We start from the raw sequence: 26460 nt of genomic DNA, 5'->3' as shown, positions 1-26460 counted from the left end.
GATTATTTTCCTCAATAAATAAATGACCAAGTATAATCTTTTAGTCTCATTTGTTTAACTGGGTTCTCTTTATCTACTTTTAGGACTCGTGTGAAAATATGATGATGTTTTAGGTCATATTTATGCAGAAATGTAGAAAACTCTGAAGGGTTCAAGCACCACTGTAATACTGGTAAATGGAGCCTCTTCACAAAATCTCAGCATGCAGTGTTGTGGAAGTACATCTTCAGCGTAATCTCCAGAGTTGCTGGCGATCCAAGGCACTATGAGAACTAATGAGAACCAATAGCAGTTTTAAAAATAAAGAGGTGGCTAAAATTTATCCACATTCATGTGAAAGCCGGATATTAGTTGGGAATTGGCTAGTGGCTATTGGTTATTACTGCCAAAGGTGGTGCAACCAGTTATTAAGCTCAAATGGGTAATTACTTCACACAAATGAAATGGGTATTGGATAACATAATTCCATAAACAAATGAAATAACTCTGTTTTCTCAGGTTCTTTTTGTATAAATATACAAATGAAGCAAGAAATCAAATACTATTCCTGGCAAAAAAAAAAAAAAACAACCTGTAAATAAGGATTGTCCTTTTCTGAACTTATGCAAAATAACAAACACAGACACTGTTAAGTCCAGTAGCAGGTTTTTATTTGTAGATTTTTTGCAAGGTGATGCTGGTATATCAAACACTATGCATTCTGGTGTTGGCTCTACAGTGATTGCAATGGAGAGAAAAAAATCGAATAAAATAAACAATAAGAAAGTGTAGCACCTAATATGCTTGCTTGATCCAGCCTCACGTCTTAAATGATGCTACTGTATTTCATGCTGCATTTGTCAAGCTTGCATTTTTCCTTCTGAATTTCCTTTCAGTGTTAGCTTTTTATGCACGTTTACAAATTGAAATTTGTATGCCTCTGAGGGGTGTGACAATACATCGTGACACGATGCATCGAAATGCAAAACATTGACGATGTACTGATCGTGGGAATCAGCATTTAATTAATTATGCATCTAACACAACTGCACTATTTGAACACCAGAGGTCCCAATTTGCACAACCCTTATATAGGATTATAATATGATGAGTGTACGCTGGGGCCGATGACTCGTTATAACATAACATACGGCGTGTGTTATAATATAACATGTTACACAACCACATTGTAACAGCTAAAATGAGCTCTTTGGTAGGTTTCAAATTACACCAGCCATGTGCCTCTGTAATGTACAGGCCGCAGAACTCGATCACTTTAGCCGACTTTGGAGCTCTCATTATGTTTCAAACCATCATTTTACCCTGGTCAGAGATTATTCAATCAGTTTTTTTTTTTTATTTAATTTTAAGATATGTTGGACTTGTAGTACATTTTGTTTACAATATTAAACCTATTCAGACATTTTTTCTTGATTCAGATTTTGTTCTGAGTATCAAATTGGATCGAATTATGAAGCCAGTATCATGAGCGAATCGAATCATGACCGGAGTGTATCCTTACACCTCTACCATCTACAGTAAGCACACTGGAAGTGAATGTGTGAAAATTTAATGTAACTGAAAAAGTATGTGTGTAAAAAAAATTCCATAAATGCCAATATATGAATAACAATTAACAGCTAGTGAGGATGACTGTTACTCCGCTGTACATTGCCCTTTAAATAATGATTATTGGTTACTTCTCTTTATTCAATAATAGATCTTTTTTGCGTAGAATTATTCTAAATAAATTAAAACCAAACAGGGTTGTCCTCTGGCATACTGCAGTCCAGACGCAGTCCCAGCAAAGTATTTACAGTGGATTGAACCAAGCACGAAAAGTACTGTAGCGGAACCACTAAACATATGAAATAATCTGGCCGTAGTTGACATGAATCATCACTGCTTCTGTAACAGATGCACTTTTGCAGCTTTCTGTAGCCAATCACACGCTCTTGTGGAAATTATTTAGCTGAAAGCAGCTAATTGGTCTTTTTTGTTGTTGTTGCAGTTCATTTACCTTCTCTAGTGTTAAGTGGCAGCATGGCTTGTTTACCAAAAAAAAAAACCTGATGAAAAGAGGATGTTTAAAGATGTTGGGACAGAGAATAGTTCATTCATTCTACAGCTCAAGTTCTAAACAGACGTGCTCCTTCAGAATCCAAAAAAAAAAGACAAAAAAAGGCATAAAAGATAACCTTTGTTGCCATTCACTCGTATTAGCTGCTTATTCGGGTCTTTGTAAACAAGGAAATTTAGGTTGCTGAACCTTCACAATTTGTAGTCGAATACCCCTGATCTATAGTAGTAGACAAACAGATCAGTTAAGAACACACCTTATTGCATTGTTGCATAGGAAAATGTAAAGCACTCGAGTGAAGCACCACACACGGAAATTTCTATAAATGGTGTGCTTCAGAAACAACCAGAAGTCTCGCTGGTAAAGATATTGTACATCCCATAATTTAAATTTACAATATTTTACATCCATGTGAGCTAAAAGAACAGACATTAATAATAATAATAATAATAATAATAATAATAATAATAATAACGACAACACTTGGTCTACAGTAATTCAGGTAAATACTGTGACACTTTCGGAAGTTTGAAATGTGTCTTAATAATGATTAACTATTAAGTATTTTCTCCTTTTTAAAACAATGCCGATGTTCAAATCGACAAATACTTGAATGAATTTTTTTTTTAACGTATAAATTAAATTGACACATTCTGATTACAGTTAATATAGTAAGCTTTGGTGTTATTAAGGACAAAAAAACAACAACAACAGTATTTCAAAGACTACTAAATAACATAATTCTACATCATATACTTTACTGGGTTTTCATTACATGTCAGTCGCTAGAGGCGTAATTCCTGTCATAGATATATTTTAAATAATACTAAGTTGTTTTTAATATTTTAAACTTGTGAGTAAAATACTGGCTACTACTCTTTCGGCAAACCTAACGACATGCTCTCAGTTATGGCTCAGTTTTATTGGCTTATTTAGATTTCCTGACAGCTGGAAAGTACGTCGTGGGACAAACGCTAGACTAGACCGAGCCGCAGCTTCTCGCATGCTGGCAATATCTGGCTGCTGCAAGAGCTTCATACCCTGTTTTCACCTGGACTTTTCGTACGTCTTGTATCTGGGTTGTACCCTGATAAGATTTTAACCACATGTAAATCCCTCTCTGGACTTTTTTTGGTCAGGTTCTGCAGGACGCTAGTCACCTTAAACTGACACGTTCGGCTATACGTGGATAATCTCTATCCAGATATAATACCGATATTCAGGACACATGAAATGACCACGTGTAAACGGGGTCTTGGTTGTTAGTGGATACCAGGACCAGCCCAGAAAAATCAATATTTTTCGTGATCTTAAACCACTTGTGTCTGAGTAGCGATTACATCCAAGCCGTACAGTGCTGAATCACGCTGAAATGGCTTTAGAGTTCTTCACCTGACATACTGAATTGGTGCTACAACGCAGACTTCTCTATAATCACTTCACTGTAATATGCATTGAGTATAGTGTATAAAGAATGTTTGGTTTATGTGTCCAGCATTTTAAGCAGAAAACTCCCGTGCCCCCCCCCCCCCCCCCCCACACACACACACACTTTTCCCCTCCTTCTCACTTGTTCTTTTAGGATTCATACACACATTCATGCACCCACACACACCCACACACACCGTCTCTTCCTGTCCTTGATTTACTGCGGCTGTTCTTTGAGTTGTTCCTTCAAAACTCCCGTGTCCACGGCTCTCCACACGTGCAGGGCGCTGCTAGAGGTGAGGAAGAGGAAGAGGAGGAAGGCAATAGGGAAGCCCATCGTGTCCACTATGGCTCCAGCCAGGGCGCTGAAGCACAACTTCCCTAATACCTCCAGCGTGGCCAAGAAACTGTAATGAGTCGCCTGAAATATAAGAAAAGGAAATAATAATTACTACATCAGCGGGGAAATAAATAAAATATGTTTTTAAAACTTTGTCCGCTGTCGTCGGTACAGTTTTGATCAAGATGTGACGGCACACGGGCTTCGAAAACCTTCCGAGAGCTGGACTCGGATTACAAACTGAACCGATTAGACTTATTCCATTTCCACTGTGAGAAAATCTGATCTAAATCTAATCTTAAGCTTTATAAATACACACAATATATGCTTTCTTAAAGTTGAAGAGTATAGGCTTGATCAGCATGTTTTCAGAATTCTGCCACGGCGACGTCCGGCAGGTCTCAAACAGAGCAGACTATACATCTTACCGAACACGTCTTTAGCTTCAGCTTAGACGTCAGCCCTAGATGAATATTACTGAACGGTAATTAAAATAAATAAAGGGATAGATGAAGTTCACAGGGAAGCCGATACCGAGCTGAGCTGCAGGGAGAATCCAACAAGGCTTCCTATTGACCATATAGTGCACTACAAAGGGGGCTTAAAAAAACATTAGGTTTTGCCCTAGCATGTCTGTGACCCTCTGGTCTGACACCATTCTGAACCGCGGTGAGGAACGGTGGCGTTTTTCGTCTTAGCATGGTTGCTATAACAACCTGAAAAAATACATTTTGGTGTTCTGGTGAAACCGACGAACATGATCGCCTGTGATTGGTAACAACAGCCCGGAGGCTCTGCTAAGATTGTGTAGAGTTTGTATGGTTCTCTGAACTCTAAACGTGCACCTCGGACACTTCCCTCACTCGCACCGCTCGACCACTAGAGTCAAGTGAAGCACTTTTTTATTTCTGCAGACTTGTTTAAAGTGTTGTGTTTTTCTCTCCGGAGCTTTTCACAAGCACTTACAGTATCACCTTTCCGTCACCCAATACTGCCTTAGGAACACAAACGGACTGATGACTGATGACACACACACACACACACACACACACACACACACACACAACAGTGAGATGTGCAGCATATAATTAGTGAAACTAAGAGTCAGAGACCTAAAGTAACTAAAAATGCATCAATTCACGGACACACTGACATTTCCTCAGCCTTTCCTGTGTGTACTTTAATGTGTCAGGCCCCCCCTTCTCTTTTCTTTTTTTATAATTTACATTTGTAGTAATAATAGAATTTTTAAAAAATGTGCGCTTTTTAAAGATGCGTGATTGGCGTTGATGAGGCTTCTATGAAAAGAAGGCAGCGCTTCATTCCTCTTGATGTGTCGATATGAAAGCGCCGAGCTCACAGTACACAGCCACAGATGAGTGACACCGGAATGTGCCTGTGAAGTCCTCAGACTTGTCTGTGAGAGGCAGGTGTGCAACAGGGACGAGGCCAGAGAGCATTCAAACGCCCCCCACCCCCCGATTCCCCAAAAATCTCTCGCAGTTCAAAACACAAGGTGCGCTGATCTGGGGATTCAGACGTGTCGGCATGTTTGTCAGTGCATTCTGTATTAAACAACATCTACGAAGGAAACAAACAGCTACTTCGACTTCACACAGTGGGAGGTGACGGGTAAGAAAAGAAATAATAATAATTATAATAATAATAAAAAACTGAAAATCCAGACCCGGCGGCATTTCATTTAAATTTATACCACAGCGCTGTAGAATTGATTCTGATTGGTCAGAGGGTGTGTATATTAATGCACTCGTCCTGATACGAGTTGCAAATGCGTTTGGCGGCATGGCAACCTCGTCTTCCTATAAGAGCAGACTCCAAGGGTTTTATTCTTTACATGTGACCTATGTAACCATAGCAACCTAAAGTATGCTGCTAGTGTACTGCACTGACAGTGTTTATGTGGCTTAATTGAAGCAACACATCAGAACATCGAATATTCGCTGAACACCAGTTGGTGGAAATGTGCCATAAGGATGGAATGGTTTAGGGTCAGGGTTAAGGTTAGGTCTTGGATCGGTAGCAATTTTGCATGGCACCACGGTGCAAGTAGACGGGTGCATCTAGTCTAGGATTAGGTGTGGTACCTGGATGCTCTCCTCAGCTCGCTGTGTGCAGTGCATCATACAGGTAAAGGTGAGAGTAGTGATGAGGCCTGCGATAAAGTGCTGCATGCTCAGACTCAACACTGCCATGCCTGTGAGAGAACACACACACACACACACACACACACACAGAGAGAGAGTCAACTGGACAATGTATTGTATTGTTATATAGACGCTGCTTTTTATTGTGGGCGTGTACATAAAACTCTTTTTATTGCAAAACTACACAACTGACACATTATTATTATTATTATTATTATTATTATTATTATTATTATTCTTAATCAGGAATATTATTTACAGCAGAGACAAATACATTTGTAGAAATTCTTGCATGTAGCAGAAATCTACATATTTGACCATCCTGTTCACACACCATTGGATTTGTTCTTTAAATCCTACTGACATCATAGACATATGTACATTGAAATATAAAATTGAAACGGTTTACTGATGCTATGCAGAATGACTTATCTCGATAATGATCTAAATCTGTGAAGTGTCAGAAAGCTGAGAAGTGTGCAAAGAGCAACTCATTTCAATTTTATTTTGGACACGGTCTAGTATGGGGGCACGATTGGGGGTTGGGGGGTTCGATTCCCACCTCCACCTTGGTTTTGCATGTTCTCCCCCTGCTTCGGTGGTTTTATCCAGGTACTCCAGTTTCCTCCCGCAGTTCAAAGACATGTGTTGGAGGTTGATTGGCATCTCTGAACTGTCTGTAGTGTGTGAATGGGTTGGCACCTCGTCTAAAGTGCCCCCCCCATTCCCTGCCCCGAGTTTTATTGGATAGACTCCAGGCTCCCCGACATCCTGTGTAGGATAAGCGGTACAGAAAATTGATGGATGGATGGATAGTCTAGTATTCCATAAATCTGAATGGATCCCATCAATAACCAATGGGAACTGCGAGTAAGTAAACAGGAAGTGGACGAAGACGCTCACAGCTGCAGTAACAGATGACAATCTAAATGGAGTTGTGGCAGGAGAAGAAGCATGTGTACAAAGTAAATATGAAAAGCTACCACAATGATGCAAAGAACTTAAAAAAAGCCAAAACAAATAAAGAAATAAATCCTGGAGTACAAACGCTAAGACCTTAAATCAATCAGCAGTCTCGGCTTACGTTACTATAGTAACAGGACAGCACGTGCTTTTGAGAAGGTTTGGAGAGTTCAATTTGGTTCAGCAACAAGATATTGTTTGGATAACGGGTGGGTCTTTTACACGGCTCTTCTGTCTTCATTGAAAAGAAAATACAGCAGAGGTGGTAAGACTGCGAAGAAAATACTAGCAGGCAAATGGAAAAAAGAAAAAAACCCCAAAAGATTACTACATTAGAAGAGAACACATTGTGCACCTAATGTCTAGTGTGATCTCTTATTAATTATAAGCAGCTCCTCCATTTTTTTAATTTATTTAATTGATTAAAGAGAGAACAATCCTGGCAGGATGTGAAAGTACCAAGTCTTTCTTGTCGTTCGGTGAATTGGCTTTTCAGCTGGGGTAATTATACTCCTGCTTTAGCTGAAAAGAAAAGAAAGAAAAAACAGAAACGCGTAGTTTTCACGTGTTTTGCGTTTCACTCTAGCAAGTCAAACATTGTACAGTTCTATACCTAAACTGTATATATTAGCACCTTTGTAACAGTTAGATTCAAGAATTTTTCCAGGTTTAATGTGTTAAAATGTGTCAACTTTATTTTCAATTTCTTGTTTTTTAAAAAGGTTAACTGTATTATAAAATGGGAAAACATTACATGAAGTAAGTATTTGTGAAGCTGCATGAATTAGAGAATACAGGGATGTCTAAAGATAATCTATTTAAACATTTAGGGCCTAATCCATCACACGTTCACTCACTATTTTGCACCGTTTAATTATTAAATAATAAAATGTATTCTATTTTATTTACTCTCCTGTAAAGTAAATGTTCCTGAATGTGTGTGAAGGATAGGCTCACGACCCTCACTTTAGTTGAATTAATCGTTTTATCTATTAAAAAAATAAATAAATAACTCAGTCCTTGACATCAGCAATGTCTCGGAATATGACGTTGTCTAGGCAGAAAAATAAAACGTCCTGTGGACTTCAGAGGGCTGATTCTGAATAAGGTCATATTTATGCATTTAATACTGGCCTTAAATGGCATTGGACAGTTTTCTGATTGTATTTACAGTCCATGAATTTCAGTGTGAGATATTGTGGACATATTATCAAACTGTCAAAGTGGTGCTGGACTTAATACTCAATACTGCTCCTCACTCGAGCTGATATCGTTCAAGTAAAATGTGCTTAAGCCCAAGGTCTGAATCGTGTATAATGGAGACTAGTCTCTGTTTTATTCAAACTCCACACTGCATGTGTGAATTCTGAATATTTTTACATGGTCTTAATAGAGAAGTGGGCAATTTTTAAGCGTGATTTACACAACTCAACACTACTCTTAGTGACTCGACTCATGTTCTGAGAACAGAATATCGAATTTTCTAGAAGTGTGAAAACCCTGCTTAAACACAGTAAAAGCTTTCGATGTGTTACGCTCAGTACGTTTACACGGACAACAACCCGATTAAGACGATACTCTGATTAAGAAACTAGCATGTAAACAGCAATTATTGATGACCTTAATCTGACTAAAGTCATACTCGAAGTAAACACGAATCGAATGAAGACGTGTGGAGTATTCCTGTTTTAGTCGCATTATCGACGTGCGTTACAGACATGTACACACCTTAATCACACTATTAACGTCGTGTGAGAGATTTCACCGCATTTTACGACAGGACACGTACACACACGGCAGTGTTCATCCGTTTTACGGCAAACAAGAGAGCGCGGCTGCGTCCTAAACCGCGTACTTACCTGCTATATGGTAGGAGAAATACATGTATCTCGGCTACTATATAGTAGGTAAGAACACGGTTTGGGACGCAGCCCACGGCTTCAAGCAGTCATCTTTTTGCACGCATAGCACGACAAATAATTAACTGCATTTGAAGCGTTTGTAAAAATTAAAAATAAAAACACCCAAAACCGTATACGGTACCATAACGCAGACAAACTGTATGTTGAGACGTGAAATTCTGGAGAGACGTCGGGCAGCGTGGCGTGGGGACGTAATGACGTGTGCTGTTAATCGATCTATGTTCTATAACACGTAAAACATGAACATGAAAGGAGTATTCTAAAAGCGACTCATGTAAACACCTTAATCACAATATTGTCTTATTCAGAATAAGGTCAGTAATTAGATTACTGCTGTCCATGTAAACGTACTTATTGCCTCGTCTCGATTGCTCCCAGTTAAAAAGAACAAACTTACTTGTACAAGTGTAGAATGATGAAATTATCCTTTAAAAATGTAATACGTAAAAATATTATCGTACTTTTCTTTTATTTTTCATACCTGAAGTCAACTTTGCCTATCAGGAGTTCTGCATAAGTTCTCCAGCAACCACAGACACTCATACAATATTGAGACATATTTTCATCAGGATGTGATTTGTAAGGATGGGAGGATGAGGAAGAGGAGGAGGAGGAGAGAGAGAGAGGTGCATAAAGTAGATTTGCTCTGTGGAGAAAGTGACAGGGAGAGAGGGAGAGGGAGAAAAGAAAGAGACGGTGACAGAAACACGCTTGCTGACAAAAACACCCCTGAAGCCGCGGCTTCGTGGGAGCGAAGTAACAAAAAAAAACAAAACATAAAAGTGAGTCAGCTAAAACCCAGCCGTGATTTCTCTTTTTATTTTCATTAAATAAACATACGGAAAACCACAAGGGGATGAGAGAGAGAGAGAGAGAGAGAGAGAGAGAGATGCGAGAGTCAAGAGTTAGGTTATTCATTTATCAAAGTGAACAGCGAGAGCGCGCAAAGAAAAATACTGTTAGCTTCGAGATGGAAACGGTGACGAGAGAGAGAGAGAGAGAGAGAGAGAGAGAGAAACAGGCAAAAAGAAAAGACAGACAGAGAGAGACAGACACGAAGAAAGACAGAGAGACACAGAGAGAGAGAGAGAGAGACAAAGAGAGAAACAGGCAAAGAGAAAAGACAGACAGAGAGAGAGACAAAGACGAAGAAAGACAGACACGGAGAGAGAGAGACAAAGAAAGACAGAGTGAGAGAGAGAGGCAAAGGGCAAAGAGAAAAGACAGACAGAGAGAGAGACAGAAAGACAGACACAGAGAGAAAGGTAAAGAGAAAAAAACAGAGCGAGAGAGATAAAGAAAGACAGAGACACCGAGAGAGAGAGAGAGAGAGAGAGAGAGAGAGAGAGAGAGAGAAGAGAGAGACAGAAAGACAGAGAGACACAGAGAGAGAGAGAAAAGAGAGAGACAGACAGAGACAGAGAGAGAGAGATAAGAGAGACAGAAAGACAGACACAGAGAGAGAGAGAGAGAGAGAGAGAGACAAGAGAGAGACAGAAAGAGAGAGACACAGAGAGAGAGATAGATAAGAGAGAGACAGAAAGACAGAGACACACAGAGAGAGAGAGACAAGAGAGAGACAGAAAGGCAGAGACACAGAGAGAGAGATAGATAAGAGAGAGACAGAAAGACAGAGACACACACAGAGAGAGAGAGAGAGATAAGAGAGAGACAGAAAGACAGACACACAGAGAGAGAGACAAAGGAAGACAGAGAGAGAGAGGGAGGAAGACAAGAAGAGAGAAAGAGAGATAGAGTGAGATATCAAATTACCAATTTTTCTAAAACTGCATTATAAATAACGTGTTAATTGGCTATTATCAAGTCTCCATCGAAAACACAAACTCCATTTCCCATGATGCTCAGTGCAACGACGCACTGCAATGATCACATAACCGGTCACGTGGAGGAAAAAAAAAGGCAGACCAAAAAAAAAACTTCTCCCTCTCTCTCTCTCTCTCACAATTTTGATGCTGAGATACCAATCAAACTCACTTCATGATTAACTATTCCTAACACTTAGGGGTGTGCTGTTACAGGAAAATAATCAGCGACGGAGCGGTGTAATGAAGTGGAGTTAAGTTATTGTTGTGACCTAAAGTCAATTATTAATACACATCTCAAAAGTGTGTGTGTTCCCTCCCCCTCCCCCACACCACAATGACTTGCCACAGTTTACATCTCTGGGTGGGAGGGGCGGCATACTCTCATTCCTCTGTCAATCACAGAGAAACTAGCCAATCCTTGGCGTCCGTGAGCTCGTGTATGTGGAAGAGGGCAGATTTCCTCCGAGTGTGTTACACTGCCCTGTGATGCAGAAGTTTGAGGAGCAGCAGTTGGCTGGCTTCATGCGCCTCTGAGGAAAGAATGTGTTACTCTCGTCCTTCACCCGCGCTGGTTTGTTGATGTCATGAGTCGGTGGGAGGAAATTGGCAGATGAACAAATCGGGAAGGAGATGGAATGGGGGGGCCAAACATTTTTTATGAGGTTACACCCCATCACTTCTCAAGCCAGTCTTTTCAGCTACATCTGTTTGTTTTTTTTCCTATCATGTTTCAATCTTCATTTAGATCAGTGGTCACCAACCCTGTTCCTGGAGATCTACCTTCTTGAAGACTTTAGCTCAGACCATAATTGTTCCCACCTGACCATCTAATCATTGTTCTTAATCAGCTAAAACATGTGTTGGATTTTAGTTGGAGATGAAACCTGCAGGACGGCAGATAAACTTTTTAAAAATACATTTAGTGTTCCATTCCATCGAACAGCGACCATCACGAAACACACGTCACCTGACTTCTCATTTCATTTAGTTATGTACATATTTAAGGTTATTTATTTTTATTTTTTTAAAGCCAGAATTATAAAACCTGGTCATTTATTAATACTATACTGTTACCTGATAACTAATATAAAGGAAATATTTTGTCTAACCGTCTGAAGTAAGCGTGCGTGTGTGTGTGTGTGTGTGTGTGTGCGCGCGTGTCACCTTTCATTAGAGGAGAGGGCTCGAGCACAGTGAGTAGCGAGCACTGGAAAACCATGCTGACGGTCCGGATCACAAACGCACGCCTCATCAACATGCTGATGCTGAAAACACACACAATTACTTCATCGATTTATACATTTCAGTTCTTACTACATTCTAAGAAGAAAAAAAAAAGAATAAAAAGTTATACCAGGGGTAATGAGAGTGTGACAGAGAAATTTACACTTTCCACACACACACGTTTTTTTTTTTTTTTTGCCTCAGACAGAGTAATTGATTCGCTGTTAGTCGGTTAAAGAGCCTCCTGCTGAGTTTTGCTTCACAGCCTAATCAATAACACAACATGTCACTGGCTGATTAGACTCATCCTAATTAGTGACCATCAGATGCCACACACACTATTATCTCCTAATCCCAATCAGAGCACCCAGTGGACTCTATCAATCATGCAAAAATAAGTGTAAGTGTGTGTGTGTGTGTGTGTGTGTGTGTTTGATGTGGGACATGAGTGTTCCTGTCCTTGGAATTTATATCCGATATCTGGCACCATTTTGTTGAATACAGTCTGCAGTACTATAGCAAGTCTGCATTTAATCTCTCGCTGGTCAGTTCTCGTAACGTCAGGACTGTGCGCCAAATACATTACACATCGAAGACTCTACATAATAGAATATTAGAAATGTGCAACTGTTAGTATGGGATTTATGTTTTCCATGAGAAGACGTCTCTTTTGGAAGGAGTCTCCAGTGTCAGTGAGAGAAAAGAGCGAAGAGTGAAGGAACAGCTGCTGTAAAATCGGAACAGGAACTCGTTTTGTTAACTATTAATGGATAAAAAGTATAATGTGTGGTTCTTTAATAATTTTTTTAAAAAATTGGCAAATTATCATCATTGGCAAATTGTTGTGGTAAGAAAGTAATACAAGACTTTTTGCGAAATGCTTTCACTATATATTATGAAAATAATCATAATCTAATCTAATCTAATCTAATATACATGCAAATCAGCACATCAGAAAATCCCAATATAATAAGTCTTTATTGGGCACGTATACATTACAGCACAGTGAAATTCTTTTCTTCGTATACCCCAGCATGTCAGGAAGTTGGGGTCAGAGCGCAGGGTCAGCCATGATACAGCGCCCCCTGGAGCAGAGAGGGTTAAGGGCCTTGCTCAAGGGCCCAACAATATCAGCTTGGCAGTGCTGGGGCTTGAACCCCCTACCTTCCGATCAGTGACCCAGAGCCTTAACCGCAAATCCACTACTGCCCCAATTATATAGTCAATACAAATTCATATTCACAATTCAAATTCACATACACATCAACAACAGTTCGGTTTCACAATAAGTCATTTACTGTCTTCTAATCATACATGAGAGAGTGAGAGTGAGAGAGAGAGAGAGAGAGAGAGAGAGAGAGAGAGAGAGAGAGAGACCTCAGCACAGACCAGGAGGCGCCAGGAGAAGAAAGACCGGAGAAACAGAGGAAAAGTAAGAAAGAGCTTGGAAAACGAGCAAGAAAAAAATGAGAGCAGGAATTCACGTTGGAGAGAAAAAGAGTACGACAGACAGAAAAAGAGAGCAAGAAAGGAAAAGAGAATAATTGAACTGAGACAGCGCAGGGGGCGTGAGAGAAAAAAAAGAGAAAGGGGCATTAAGGAGAGAAAGACAGGGTGAGAAGGAAAGCAGGAGCAGGCGTGTGAGCGAGAGACATAATAAGAGAAGGGGAGAGGGTGAGAGAGAGAGAGAAAATGACAAAACAGTGAAAGAGAGGGGGTATGTGTGTAAGAGATGACCGATGCCTTTGGGTGTGTATCTGTGGTCACTCGAGCGCTACAGATGGAATGGATAAGAGTCCAAATGAGCTTTTAGCATCTGTGAACGTACAACAGCAGAAACCCAACCTGTGGGAAGCGAAGCCTGAATGAGTGCCTGTGTCTGACGAGCCGAGTCCTGTGTGCGAGAGAGAGACGTACAAATGACTTTACACTCCACAACACACACGCACCCACCCACACACACCCACGCACACACACACCCACCCACACCCACGCACACACTCCATCTGCTCTTGCATGATTCCATTTCTTCACACAAGAGAAAATAAATGAGGGGTCAGATCAGATTAAAATCTAATCTGCCTAACATTCAAGTTTTAAACCTTAAAACATCCCAGGTTAAATGATGGTGTAAAGAGAGGCACCGAAGCACAGCTGTAGTTAATTGAGTGCAAGTGGTGTGTTGGGTTTAAGATTCGTCTGTCTGCTAGCAGCCGAGTGCAAAGCAAACCTGGGCTTCATTAAATTCACATAATGAAGATACACAAGCCATGCAAACAGGCCACACCTACTCAACTGGGACTGACACAGAGGCCATGCCTCCTTCACTGGTACTGACACAGGGCCATGCCTCCTTCACTGGTACTGACACAGAAGCCACGCCTCCTTCACTGGTACAGACACAGAAGCCATGCCTCCTTAACTGGTACTGACAGAAGCCATGCCTCCTTCACTGGTACTGACACAGAAGCCACGCCTCCTTCAACGGTACTGACACAGAAGCCATACCTCCTTCACTGATACTGACACACTGAGCCACACCTCCTTCACTGGTACTGACACAGAAGCCACACCTCCTTCACTTGTACTGACAGAGAGGCCATGCCTCCTTCACTGATACTGACACACTGAGCCACACCTCCTTCACTGGGACAGACAGCCAGAGAATTCAGGCACATTAATAGTAGCATAGCACCTGTCAGTACCACTGAAGGAGGTGTGGTCTCTGTGTCAGTACCACTGAAGGAGGTGTGGCCTCTGTGTCAGTATCAGTGAAGAAGGTGTGGCCCTGTACCTGTGAGGCCCAGTGAAGGGGGAGTGGCCTCCACTTTGCACATTGTATCAGATTGGATCACACTGAAACATATGTTTCATATGACTGATGTTCTAAGAGGAGGTACGTTGGTGCAGACATCCCAAATACATTCAATTCCATCCATGTTTTACTTTATATTCCCTGTTATCTTTATTTTTTTTCCCCATTATCAAAATGATCAGTTTTAAGTTTCAAGTGTTTTATTTCTCACCATGGTCTTATTCCAACGCTGGTACCGTGGTATTTAATATCGTATTAAGGCGAAACAAAATCTGACCTACAATGATCCCAGAACAGCCTTTAATAACTCTAAAGGTTGAGCAGAATGATAGAATATACAGACGCATCAGCATCACAGAAACACACGGCTTCTTTACAGCGGCAGCTTTTCATTCCCTCTCAGTGCTCACGGCTCACACCTCACCGACCGAGCTGTGTTTACTTCCATTAGTCTTTCACTATCTCTGGAGGGCAGGTCAGTGTGTACACACACACACACACACACACACACACACAACCACAGAGATATAGACATGCCCTTGGTGTTCTTTCCTGCATAATGCAATAATAAAACAGAAAAAAAAAAGAAGTCAGAGGTAAAGATGAAAAGAAGGACAGAAAAATGGAACGATCAGAAATGTATTTATTGGTTATTATTATTATTATTATTATTATATTTCTTAAGCACTTTTTTTTAATTGATAAACAAGTAGTCACAAAGGATCTCATTGAAAAAAGTGCTGACTGGTGCACCTTATATGCCAACGTGAAAAACAATTGCCATTTTTACCACCCCAATTCCGAAAAAGTTGGGACAGTATGGAAAATGCTAATAAAAACAAAGAGGAGTGATTTGTACATGTACTTTGACTTGTATGTAAACAAAAAACTGTATAAAGACCACGTATTTGATGTTTGACCTAATCAACTGCATCGTGAAACGTTTATTTTGAAATTGATGCATGCAACACGTTCCAAAAAAGTTGGGACAGGGCAATTTAAGACTAGTAGTAATGTGACAAGTTGAAATAAGAAGGTGATATGAAACAGGTGAGGACATCTTCTAATTATAGTATATAAGGAGCCTCCAAAAAAGGCCTAGTCCTTCAAGAGCAAGGATGGGTCAAGGCTCACCAATCTGCCAACAGATGTGTCAGTGAATAATCCAACACTTTCAGAACAACATTCCCCAAAGACAAATCGGTAGGATTTCGGACATTTCACCTTCTACAGTGCACAGTATAATTAAAAGATTCAAGGAATCCATTCAAATCTCAGTGTGTAAAGGGCAAGGCCGAAAACCACTTCTGAATGATCTCCGATCCCTCAGACGTCATTGTGTTAAAAACAGTCATGGGGTCGGGAACACTTTGGTAAACCTTTGTCAGACGACACCATTCGCCGCTGCATCCACAGATGCAAGTTAAGGCTTTACTGTGCAAAGCAGAAGCCGTACATAAACACTGTCCAGAAGCGCCGCCGACTTCTCTGGCTCGGTAGCACAGTGCACAGGAGCACAATAGCATAGTGGAATCGTATTTTGTGGTCCGACGAGTCAACATTTCAAATAGTTTTTGGAGAAAACAGCCATTGTGTTCCAAAAGGACCATCCAAGTTGTTATCAGCCTCAGGTCCAAAAGCCAGTGTCTGTCATGGTATGGGGGCGTGTCAGTGCCCATGTTATGGGGGCGTGTCAGTGCCCATGGTATGGGTAACTTGCACATATGTGAGGGCAGCATTAATGCAGAAAGATATGTACACATTTTGGAGCTACATATGCTGCTATCCAGAGCAGAACAACGGCAAACCACATTCTGCCTGGATTACAAGCGCATGGTTGTGTAAACAGAGAGTGCGGGTACCTGCCTGCAGTCCTGACCTGTCTCCGATTGAGAATGTGAGGCGCATTCTGAAGCGCAAAATAAGGCAACGAAGGCCTTGTACAATAGCACAGCTGAAGAAATGCATAATGGATGATTGGGGGAAAATTCCGCTTGCTAAACTTAACTAGCTGGTGTCTTCACTCTGCGTCCAAACACTTAATAAGTGTTAATAAAAGAAAAGGTGATGTTACACAGCGGTAAACAGTCGTTTGTCCCAACTTTTTTGGAGTGTGTTGCAGTCATCAGATTTGAAATGAGTGTGAATTTAATTTATTTTAGTAAATATACAAAGTAAAACATCAAAGAATGTGTTAATAATGTGTTTTCACTATAGTACAGGGTGAAGTGAATTTTCAAATGACTCTTTTTGTTGGTTTTATACTGCCCCAACTTTTTCGGAAATGGGGTTGTAGTTACACTGATACATTCAAATATTGGGGATGAAATATTTTCTATTCAACATCTATTCAAATGTCTGATTATTCACTCTGAAAGAAGACCGGCACCTTTTTGTTTTTCACCGCCACTTCGTCCTCCCTGTTCGTTTCTCTCGATTACTCCGCAATTTGTGACTTGAAAAAATCTAACGGTAAGTAATAATAATAATAATGCTAAACAAATACCCGTATTACCTGTACTTTGAGAGTAAGAATCCTCCGAGAGAGGAGCCGAAAATAGAGAAGGCCATGGCGACCACGCCGTTCCACAGGCCGAGCTCTCGCGCTGTCATATGATGATCCAACAGGAAGAGGGGGAACATCGTGATGGCTCCCTGTTCACCTGAACACAACCAAAACGCAACAGCGGAATATATATTTTTTTAAAAATAGTAGTATCCAAACCAGTATTCCACCTTACGTTATTAATGTTACCAAAAGTTACTATTTATGGGGGAAAAAAACAAACAATAAAAACCCTCACAGAATTTGTAATGGTTTTAACAGGAATCTTATTGGTTTTAACGGAAACTCTAATGGTCCCTGTGGGTCTCCACTGGTAATCTGTTGCTTTCTGTTGGTGGCATGTTATGTCTAGTGGATACGTCCTTAATACATCCATTTGATAATGCTTTTAATGCTTAACAGATGATGGTTTGTAATGGTATTTGTAGTGGAAACCATTAGAATTTCTGCAATGGTTTCTATTAAGGTTTTTTCTACGTTTTCACATATTATTCAGTGCACCAGTTGCTGTTTTTATACCACCAGTGTACCACACAATGTAGATACACTATGCAGGTTCTTACCCATTACTGTCTGATGTTGGCATACTGTTTAGTACACTGGTATACAGATTTAGCCCAATGGCGGTGTAATATTTTTCCACATACTCTTTAGTACTGGGACTCGCCGGACGAACCACACAAAACACTATTTTACCTTCATCATTAAATCTGTTAATGAGGGAAATAAAAACACAAAGAACCTGTCAGTTTAATCCTGTTCACTCCGAGTACAAAAGCGAAATGCAGGGGAGGAAAAAACACCAAAAAAAAAAAAAACATCCTACCTCACAGATCTCCACACACGCGCTTATCTGTGAGCGGGAAAGTTTTGTCTCTCGCGCGCGCCGCCAGTTTGTACGGTTTAGCCGTGTATTATTCAACGCTTCTGTCATTATTTATGCGGCTTGTCTTCCATGACTGACAGCTCTGAGACCGCCGTCAAACAGACACGCGGGTGTCCGGGGGACCCCGCGACGGAGAGAGGAAAAAAAAGACAAAAAAAAAAACCTCAGAATGAAATAAAAACAGAAAGTCAAATCAAAAACACAACTAATCAGATGATAGCGAGCGCCCAAAGATCCCGCGTGAGCGCTGACAGGGCTTTCGACTGTCAACCGTCACCGCTTTCTTCGCAGGCGATCGTTTGAGACAGCCGAACTAAACCATGTAAAGGATCCGTCTATAAAAAGCGAATGTGCGAACAAAGAAGGGATTTATTCTTCATGTTCAGGGACTCTTTCGCTCTTTTCCGTCTGCTTCTACAAGGCGAGCAGTCAGTCTGTTGTGTTTTAAAACGTTGCCTCGCCTTCACTTTCGGGTGAAAACTTTCAACCTGTGACAGATACAAGCCCCTGTTCCTGTCAGATCAATACTTTGATTTCTCGCAGTTCCTACTTTGTAAGGTCAATCACAGCTGAAGTGTTTAAATAAATAAATAAATAAATAAATAAATCCTTCTGAACGGTCATTAGTGAAGAGATCAGCTCATGGAAACTTCAGAGCAGGATGGCCGGGCCTCAGTAAACTTACATCTACATCTCAAAATCTATAGGAAAAAGACCTGAAACTAGGTCATAAGTTCAAGCATTGGAAAGATGACATGCTTTTGTTTTCCCTTCGCCACGGTCCACGTGCATTTCTGATTCGCAGAAACTATAATATGGCTTTTTAGCATCGCCATTATCCACTCCATAATCCCCCTTTTCCTCTCCTAGTTTTTGCAATATATCTTACAGCACAAATGGTTCTGTACGTCGTACACACCACGGGCCTCGTTTATCAAACTGGATACAAACATATTTATTCGTAAACCGTGAGTACGAGCATTTACGCATGAAAATCCCATAAATTCGGAAAAACGTTCGTATCCTAGCCGTGCCCCCGAGTGTGTCTAAATTTAACTAACTAATGTAAACCTCCATTTGACCAACTTCAAATCATATCGTTTACATGATTTACGGAATTTTATATATGGAATATACTTGAATATACTATGGCTCCGTGTAAATGAGCGTAGTCATAAACCGTAAACAAATGCCTCAGCTGATGGAAGATCATCTTATCGTTATGATTAATATTATACGTATGTTTTTAAATATGTTTACTGGTATAGAAGTGAGTCAAAATAACTTCCACTTCTGCCTTTCAGCCTTTACGCTCATCTGTCATTTCGTGCTCCCAGCCGTCCGTGCACTTGACCTTTTATGGAGTTTTATGGGCGTCACTAAATGCAAATGAGCGGTGTCGAGAACACGCACACGCAAATCCGGTAGAAAACTTGAGTTTGGCTTACGTAAACATTCGTGCTTTCATTTGGATTGCCACAGTTAAAGTTTTTAGAAGCTGCGGACTATTTTTAAATTAGCCCAAAACATAACACCGTAGCCTAGCCCAATAACTCTAGTTACCTCACCTTAGAGCTTCTTAGCGCTCTTATTACTCTGATGAAAAATGGCGGAAAATTCACCTTTAACGTAGGTCAATATCAACCAGCATATTGGTATAAACCGATTGTTTAAATTATAGTCGCAATTATTGTCAGACCTGCTGTTAAAGAAAACTGATGAACAGCTCCTGACCAATCAGATTCGAGCATTTAACATGTTCTCTTTCCTGGCATCCATTGACTTTTAAAAAACAAAAAACATACACACACACACACACACACACACACACACACAAATTTTTTTTTTAAGTTTAAACCTCTGTCATTTGCATTACCCACAATGCTGTTTGACTACCTGCTGATAGTGGTGCAGAAAAGCCTCCACAATGTAAATATACACTCAAAGGCCACTTTAATAGGAACAGCTGTACACCTTCTCATTCAAACCTCATCCAGTTTGGGTGAGCGTGTTGTAGCTTCAATCTGCTTCAAGGTTCTCCTTCAACGTGTTGTGTGTTCTGAGATGATTTTCTGCTCACCACGGTTGTAAAGAGTGGTTATTTCAGCTACTATAGACTTCCTGTCAGCTCGGACCAGTCTGGCCATTCTCTTCTGATCTCTCTCACCAACAAGGCGTTTCCACCTGCAGAACTGCTGCTCACCGGATGTTCTTTGTTTTTTCCAAATCGTTTTTTTTTTTCCCCCACAAAACAATTTCTATAAATATTCTCAGGAACAGCCATTATTCATATCAGCTGGGATTTCATTAAACATCTGAAAACACAGAGAGAGAGAGAGGGTGGGGTGGGTATTCGGGGACGGAAACTGGGTGAGAGGATAAAAAAGACTGAATGAGAGAGAAGGTAAAAAAAAGATGGAATGAGAGCAACAGGGAGACAACGAGAGACAGAGACACTTCAACTTAAAGAAAATTGTGGCTAATATGGGACAGAGAGAGAGAGAGAGAGAGAGAGAGAGAGAGAGGGGAACGAGAGATAGATGGACAATGGTGAGAGACAGATAAAGCGAGATAGGATGTAATAGAGAAAGAGAAAAGGGGGATGAGAGAGGGAGAAAGAGATAGAGAGACTTCCCTTACTTGTTAGCTAAACGTCCCTCACTTATAAACGAAAGAATTGAATTTTAGACATTAAACATGTCCAGGCTGTTGGACTAATTCTGAGAAATTGTCTTCCTTTAAACTAACTCTTGTGAGAGAGGTCAGCTCTGCAAAACTTCATGTTACTGACTTGCTTTAAAATGATGTGCCGTATTTTTATGTCTAAAGCTGTCCCATCTGTTTCTTTTGAGAAGCCATATCAGTAAATAAAAGTTCAACTAGAACTACCACATCTAGCTCATCAGACCCCCCAAAGTGCTTTATTTCTCTGGAACCACAACAATTTGTTCACGAGTACAATTTTTGTCCATTTACAGTTGTCTAGTTATACCATTGAGGCTTCACGCTCCCCTCCTGCGACCGTATTCCCCCCTCACACCCGTCTCTCTCACTCTCATCTGGACATTTCTCAGAGAGGCTACACGCCTGACTCCATCACTGCTGAGTTTTTTGTATGTATGGAAATGGTCAAAGTGAAACATCCCTAACAACTCTCATCTCAGTACAGGCTGCTTCACTGTGGGATTAGTGATCTGATCAAGCACCAGTTTTAACTTCTATACCGATTAAAGGAAACGCAGAAGTGACGGAGGGAGGATCTCGGATCAGTTTTGTGCTACATGTCCCTAACAAAAGCCATCTTTTGCCAAACTGCACCAAGATATACTGTATCAAAGTTGTCTATAGATTTCTATCAGACAGCAGCTGTGTGTTAATGATGCGCACACACACACACACACACACACACACACACACACACACACACACACACACACACACACACACCCTACGAGTACTGCTAATCCTCCTGCCAGTTGAGGTTCAAGTCAAAATAATTAGATTCTACTCGATCAACCAATTCATTATAAACCTTCCGTTAACTTCTGTTAAGGTGATAGATGCGACAGAGTGTGTGGGCGGGGCTTTGCGTCCTATATAATTACATTCGTGTGCTGACTAACGCGTGATGCATAATTACATACATTCTCATCTAACGCATAATACAGCCCTAGGTATTAAGAAAACAAATCAATGACAGGGTGAAACGATGCTGTGAGTTATTACTGTTACTGCCTGCTTATTTTCCAATAACAGCATGTGTGTTTCCTCCCAGTGTCCAAAATAAATAAATAAATAAATTAATAAATAGGTGGATAGTCTAAATTGCCCCGAGGTGAGTGTGTGAATGTGCGCGTCTGGCGTCCCATCCAGGAAGGAAATCTTCTGATTTGAAATCATGTGTAAATGGAAGGACATGATTTCCTGTTTACCACAAAAAAAGACCATGTCTTTAGTTTCGCTGAGGAACGTGTGTGATTAAGGCATGCAGTTTCGATGCCAAACTGGAGTCTATAACCTTCCATTACCTGTTATATTTTTTTTAATGATATTTGAACGTGTGACCTCTGTGAACCTGTTTTTTTGTGAAAAAAAAAGAAGCCTGCATATCACTTAAAAACAAACCAGATAAAGCTGTGAGGATGGAGATGATGAAAAAAAGCTCTGTATGACAGATTTTTTTTAAGGGGGGGTTATTACTTAAAATCCTGCCAGTCTGCCAAGTCTACATCTCATCAGATTAATGTGTCGCCTCAGGTTTACTCTCTCTGTCTTCTACCTGCTTCTCCTCTGTAAACAAAACCAACACTGGCAAATGAATTCATTTTCATATAGAGAAACACACCGGCACACCAGGCCACACACACGACACACACGACACACACACACACACACACACACACACACACACTGGGTGCATATTTTCCATTTTCTGTTTGGATGAAAATCGCCAGAGACACAAAGAGACTCTAATCCTTACATAATCCCCATCTGCTGTCCAACACAACCCATTCAGCTCACACACTCACTCATGGTGACTTAAATCCAGAGCTGAAATGGCGTGTTGTGTGTCTTCCACCTTCAGGAAGTCAGCATGTCAAGAGGTTAGTGGAAAGGCCATGTGTCAGAGTGTCACTGCAGCTCTACGTTGCCTCATAACAACCGAGCGTGCCTTCACTGTAAGGCAAATAAATGGGAATCTTCTGCCATCTTGCGGCGAGTGCAGGAACTACATCAGAGCTCATTTGGTTTGAGTTCTGGTAAAAATTATTTCTCTCAAACAAGACTGTGTTACTTTTTCGTGAATAAACTTGTAACGATGGCGCAGTAAGAATGATGTGAGGCAAACTATTACACACGCACTACAGTACATTCAGGACAGAGCTGGAATGTGAAAGAAACCTTCAGGAGAAACTGGGAACGAGCATGGGAGAAGCCTCTGTACTAAAGAATATGATTTTAAAAAAATTTTTAAGACTTGCGTCCAGCCAATAATTCAGGAGTGGCTCTCGCATGAGTTGGGCAACTTTCTCTACTGTTTTAGAAATGCTGTAATTTGGTGACTCAGACTAGTTAGGGGAAGTCCATCTGTTTTCGGTGAGTCAGAGTGCTCGTGAGGTCGGGTCGGGTCGGCTCAGCTTGCTGATCAACAGCGTAACAGCATTATGAGTTATGAGAAAGTGACCTCTAAACCGGCTCGGTTTTATTTGTCAGGGAACAAGCTGACGCTGCTCTGCAAAGAGATCTCTGATCAGATCAGTGTGTGCTATGTAAGCTGTTCTCTTTAGGGTAGGGATCTGTTGCAGGATCTCTGCGTTATTTGATCCACTGTGGATGAATAAATAAAGTTGTTGTTTTTTTGTGTGGCTATTACAATGTCATTTTATCCTTAATCAAAATCCCACCCATCCATTTTCCATACCGTTTAATAAATGAGGTAATATAGTAAGGCCATGAGTTATGTTTCGTGGCCATGCAATATTAAACTTGTGACAGATACACCATTCAAAGTATTTATTTACTCACTATTATAAAGTGAGTGAGATGGAAATCAATAGAATTAGACCAGTGTGGCAAGAGAAACGCAAGCATAGAGATGAGGGATAACAACGTTACACTTTGCTTCGAGCTTGGAATGATGCATAAAGTCATACCGGAGTCTGAAAAGGATATCAGCCCATGCGACCTCAAGCGAATTCTCAAAGCACCGGTTCCTATCAAATAATGAAGTACAGGCCACGTATTAAGTGTAATGCTCCTACAACTTATTAAATGATGCAATTTGTGAACACTACAACCTAAAAATTCATGGCTGCAAACTGGGTACTTTGGGCTAATACTTAATTACTTAATCGCAGAAATTGGATTAAAAATCAAGTAAACGCCACAATATTTGAAGGAGCTTGCAATTCTTCAACATTACTGCAGATTTGGGCCAAGACATTTTTTGTGCAGATTTGTGACGTCATCCCAACACGCATTCAATCAAAAGTTCCTGTGCGTCGAACATGAGTACAGCCAAAAGGTTCATTTACCAACAAACATTACCGTGAATAACCATGCAAACTATTTTGCGCAGTTGCAGTTTCACCAACTCAAGTAGTTTTCCACAAAAAAAGCTTTAAAAGATACAATATAAAAAATGTTGCAGCAAAATGAAGCATTTTTGGCCACAACAATCACAAAAGACACTCCACGAAATCCTGGCTGTTTTTAAGAAACATGAGGTATTTAACAAAGAAAACGGATCGGCACTGATATCGTGAAGCCTGAAAGGTTTCTTTAACAGTTATGGAAGGAGACTCCAGTGTCGGCACTCCATAACAGTTTTTTCACCACAGGAAAGTCTTCAGGAGTTTGTGCTCTTCGGTTTCTCGGTAACATGAGCTGCATTTTTGATGTTGTATTAACTTCAAAAGCTGCTATAATGCAAGAGATAACAGGAACGAACTGTCTCAAACACTGCGTAACATTAAACGGAATTATAAAAGGTTAAAAAAAACAAATGGCTGTGATATAAGAGGAATACAATACTCTGGGAATGCCGTTATAGGAAAATAATCAACTTGGCATGATGACAGTAACGCCACTTTGCGTCACACCACCTCATCACTGATTATATTCCTACAAATAATAACGTTTTTGAGTGGAGCAGTACTTCAAGGTAAAACTGAACAACTTTTGAGGAAAGTCGATGCATAGGGTTTTGAGGTTGGTTACAAATAAGGTGCACAGACTGCACACACTCACCTAGCTTATAAGTAAGCACATAGAGCATGGTCCACGGCGTCCCCGGCACGTCCATCAGTTTCTTCCACATAGTCCACGGTCTTGTTGTGTCCCTCGTGGGCTTTCTCGCCTCTCCTGGGGCCCGCCCTCCTTCACCGTCCAGTACATTCACACCACATACGAACAACGCCACCCCTCCGTATACACAAGACAGCAATGTAAACGTCCACGCCCAGCCCACTACATCAATCACGGCTAGGAGGCCACCTCCGGCAAAGACGGAGCCTGCCTTGTAGCCCACCACCTGCGCCGTGTTGCCCAGGCCGAGCTCAGCAGTGCCACGCAGCAGCCTCACAGCTGCACCGTCCACTGCCACGTCCTGCACCGACACCAGTGCGTTCATGGCCAGCAGCACACCCGCCACACCACCCTGCTGTAGCTCAGGTGACAGGGTCGCACCCGCCAGACACACAAGCGCCAATCCACCAACTGTCGACACCAACCAGCGCCGCTTGGTACCCGCACGGTCCACTAGGGGCGCCCACAGCACCTTGAGCACCCAGGGGAAGTAAAGTACCTTGGCCAAGGAGATGCGGGTTAGCGACTGGCCAGTGCCACGAAGATAGACTGGAAGAAGTGAAGACTGCAATCCATACGGGATACCCTGCACAAAGTACAGCAGGCCGAGGAAGAGCAGCTTGTCGCTCATCACGGAATAGTAGATGCTCATGGCATAATTCTGTAAAAATGCATAAACGTGTGACCTTCCAAGATGAAATCCGTCCCACTCCGAGGGCAGCGCGTCTCTGAGATCTGAGGGCAGATTGGGTCAAAATAAAAAGATATGACTTCAAATTGAAAGAACGCAGTAAGTCTATTCAAGTGAAACACGCAAAGCGATGGATGGATGAATGGATGGATGGATGGATGGAGGGAGCGTGAAACATGAATAGTATTGTTAATATCTACAGGTTAATATCTCTCCACTCCAACACATACATGGTAACAGCCAACATTTTGAAGTGTGTAGATGGAAGATTACAGACCAACATGAATGAATGATCTAAGCTCATTTAAAATCAGAAACTAAATAATTACTGAAGGTGACAGCTTTTACTGCACTTTTAATTAGCAGGTGAATGATCAGAAATGAAATGCACAGTTTATGCATTTACAAGAGTGCAGCCTTCCTTTTTTATATATACACATTTTTAGCACTCAGACAGCGAATCTTACATGTGAAATAAAAAACAATTCTTATTCAACAGCTTCCACGTTAAACATCACAGGAAACCTATTAAACAGTAAACATATATTGAGCCATAGCTAGTGAACTGGAGTCTGAATGACTCGCCTGCTCTTCATGCGAAGAAATAACAACCTGTAATAATTCATCACTAACCACTGTGAATATTAAATGTTGCTTTGATGCGTTAAGTGAAATAAAATGCAGTGGTAAAAGGCTTCCCTCTTCTTCCCTCGCCGCAGAACAACCTTCTCTTGTGTTAAGGTCTTTCAGGCTTCAGCACTTCCGTGT

At 41.0% G+C, this 26460-nt stretch overlaps 1 protein-coding gene across 1 annotated transcript; it reads right to left on the bottom strand.

The window, feature by feature from the left end:
- Positions 1 to 2989: 2989 nt before the first annotated feature.
- mfsd3 (major facilitator superfamily domain containing 3) lies at positions 2990 to 26460 on the bottom strand. The gene is made up of 6 exons (XM_053610203.1): positions 26326 to 26460; positions 24945 to 25736; positions 17258 to 17405; positions 11868 to 11968; positions 5933 to 6042; positions 2990 to 3908 (listed from the first exon to the last, which is right to left on the bottom strand). The coding sequence occupies exons 2-6, from the start codon at positions 25651 to 25653 to the stop codon at positions 3705 to 3707; spliced, it is 1272 nt and encodes a 423-aa protein (XP_053466178.1). The 5' UTR covers positions 25654 to 25736; positions 26326 to 26460; the 3' UTR covers positions 2990 to 3704.

Source organism: Ictalurus furcatus, chromosome 22 (genome assembly GCF_023375685.1).
Source record: "Ictalurus furcatus strain D&B chromosome 22, Billie_1.0, whole genome shotgun sequence".
Classification (NCBI taxonomy): domain Eukaryota; kingdom Metazoa; phylum Chordata; class Actinopteri; order Siluriformes; family Ictaluridae; genus Ictalurus; species Ictalurus furcatus.
This window is presented reverse-complemented; position numbering and strand designations above follow the sequence as displayed.

Excerpts from the sequence above, each read along its gene's own strand:
- mfsd3 (XM_053610203.1), bottom strand. The coding sequence starts at position 25,653 with ATGAGCATCTACTATTCCGTGATGAGCGACAAGCTGCTCTTCCTCGGC. Across the intron at positions 6,043-11,867 it reads GCCCTCTCCTCTAATGAAAG|GCATGGCAGTGTTGAGTCTG; the intron begins GTGACACGCGCG and ends GTTCTCTCACAG. Across the intron at positions 3,909-5,932 it reads GAGCTGAGGAGAGCATCCAG|GCGACTCATTACAGTTTCTT; the intron begins GTACCACACCTA and ends CTTATATTTCAG.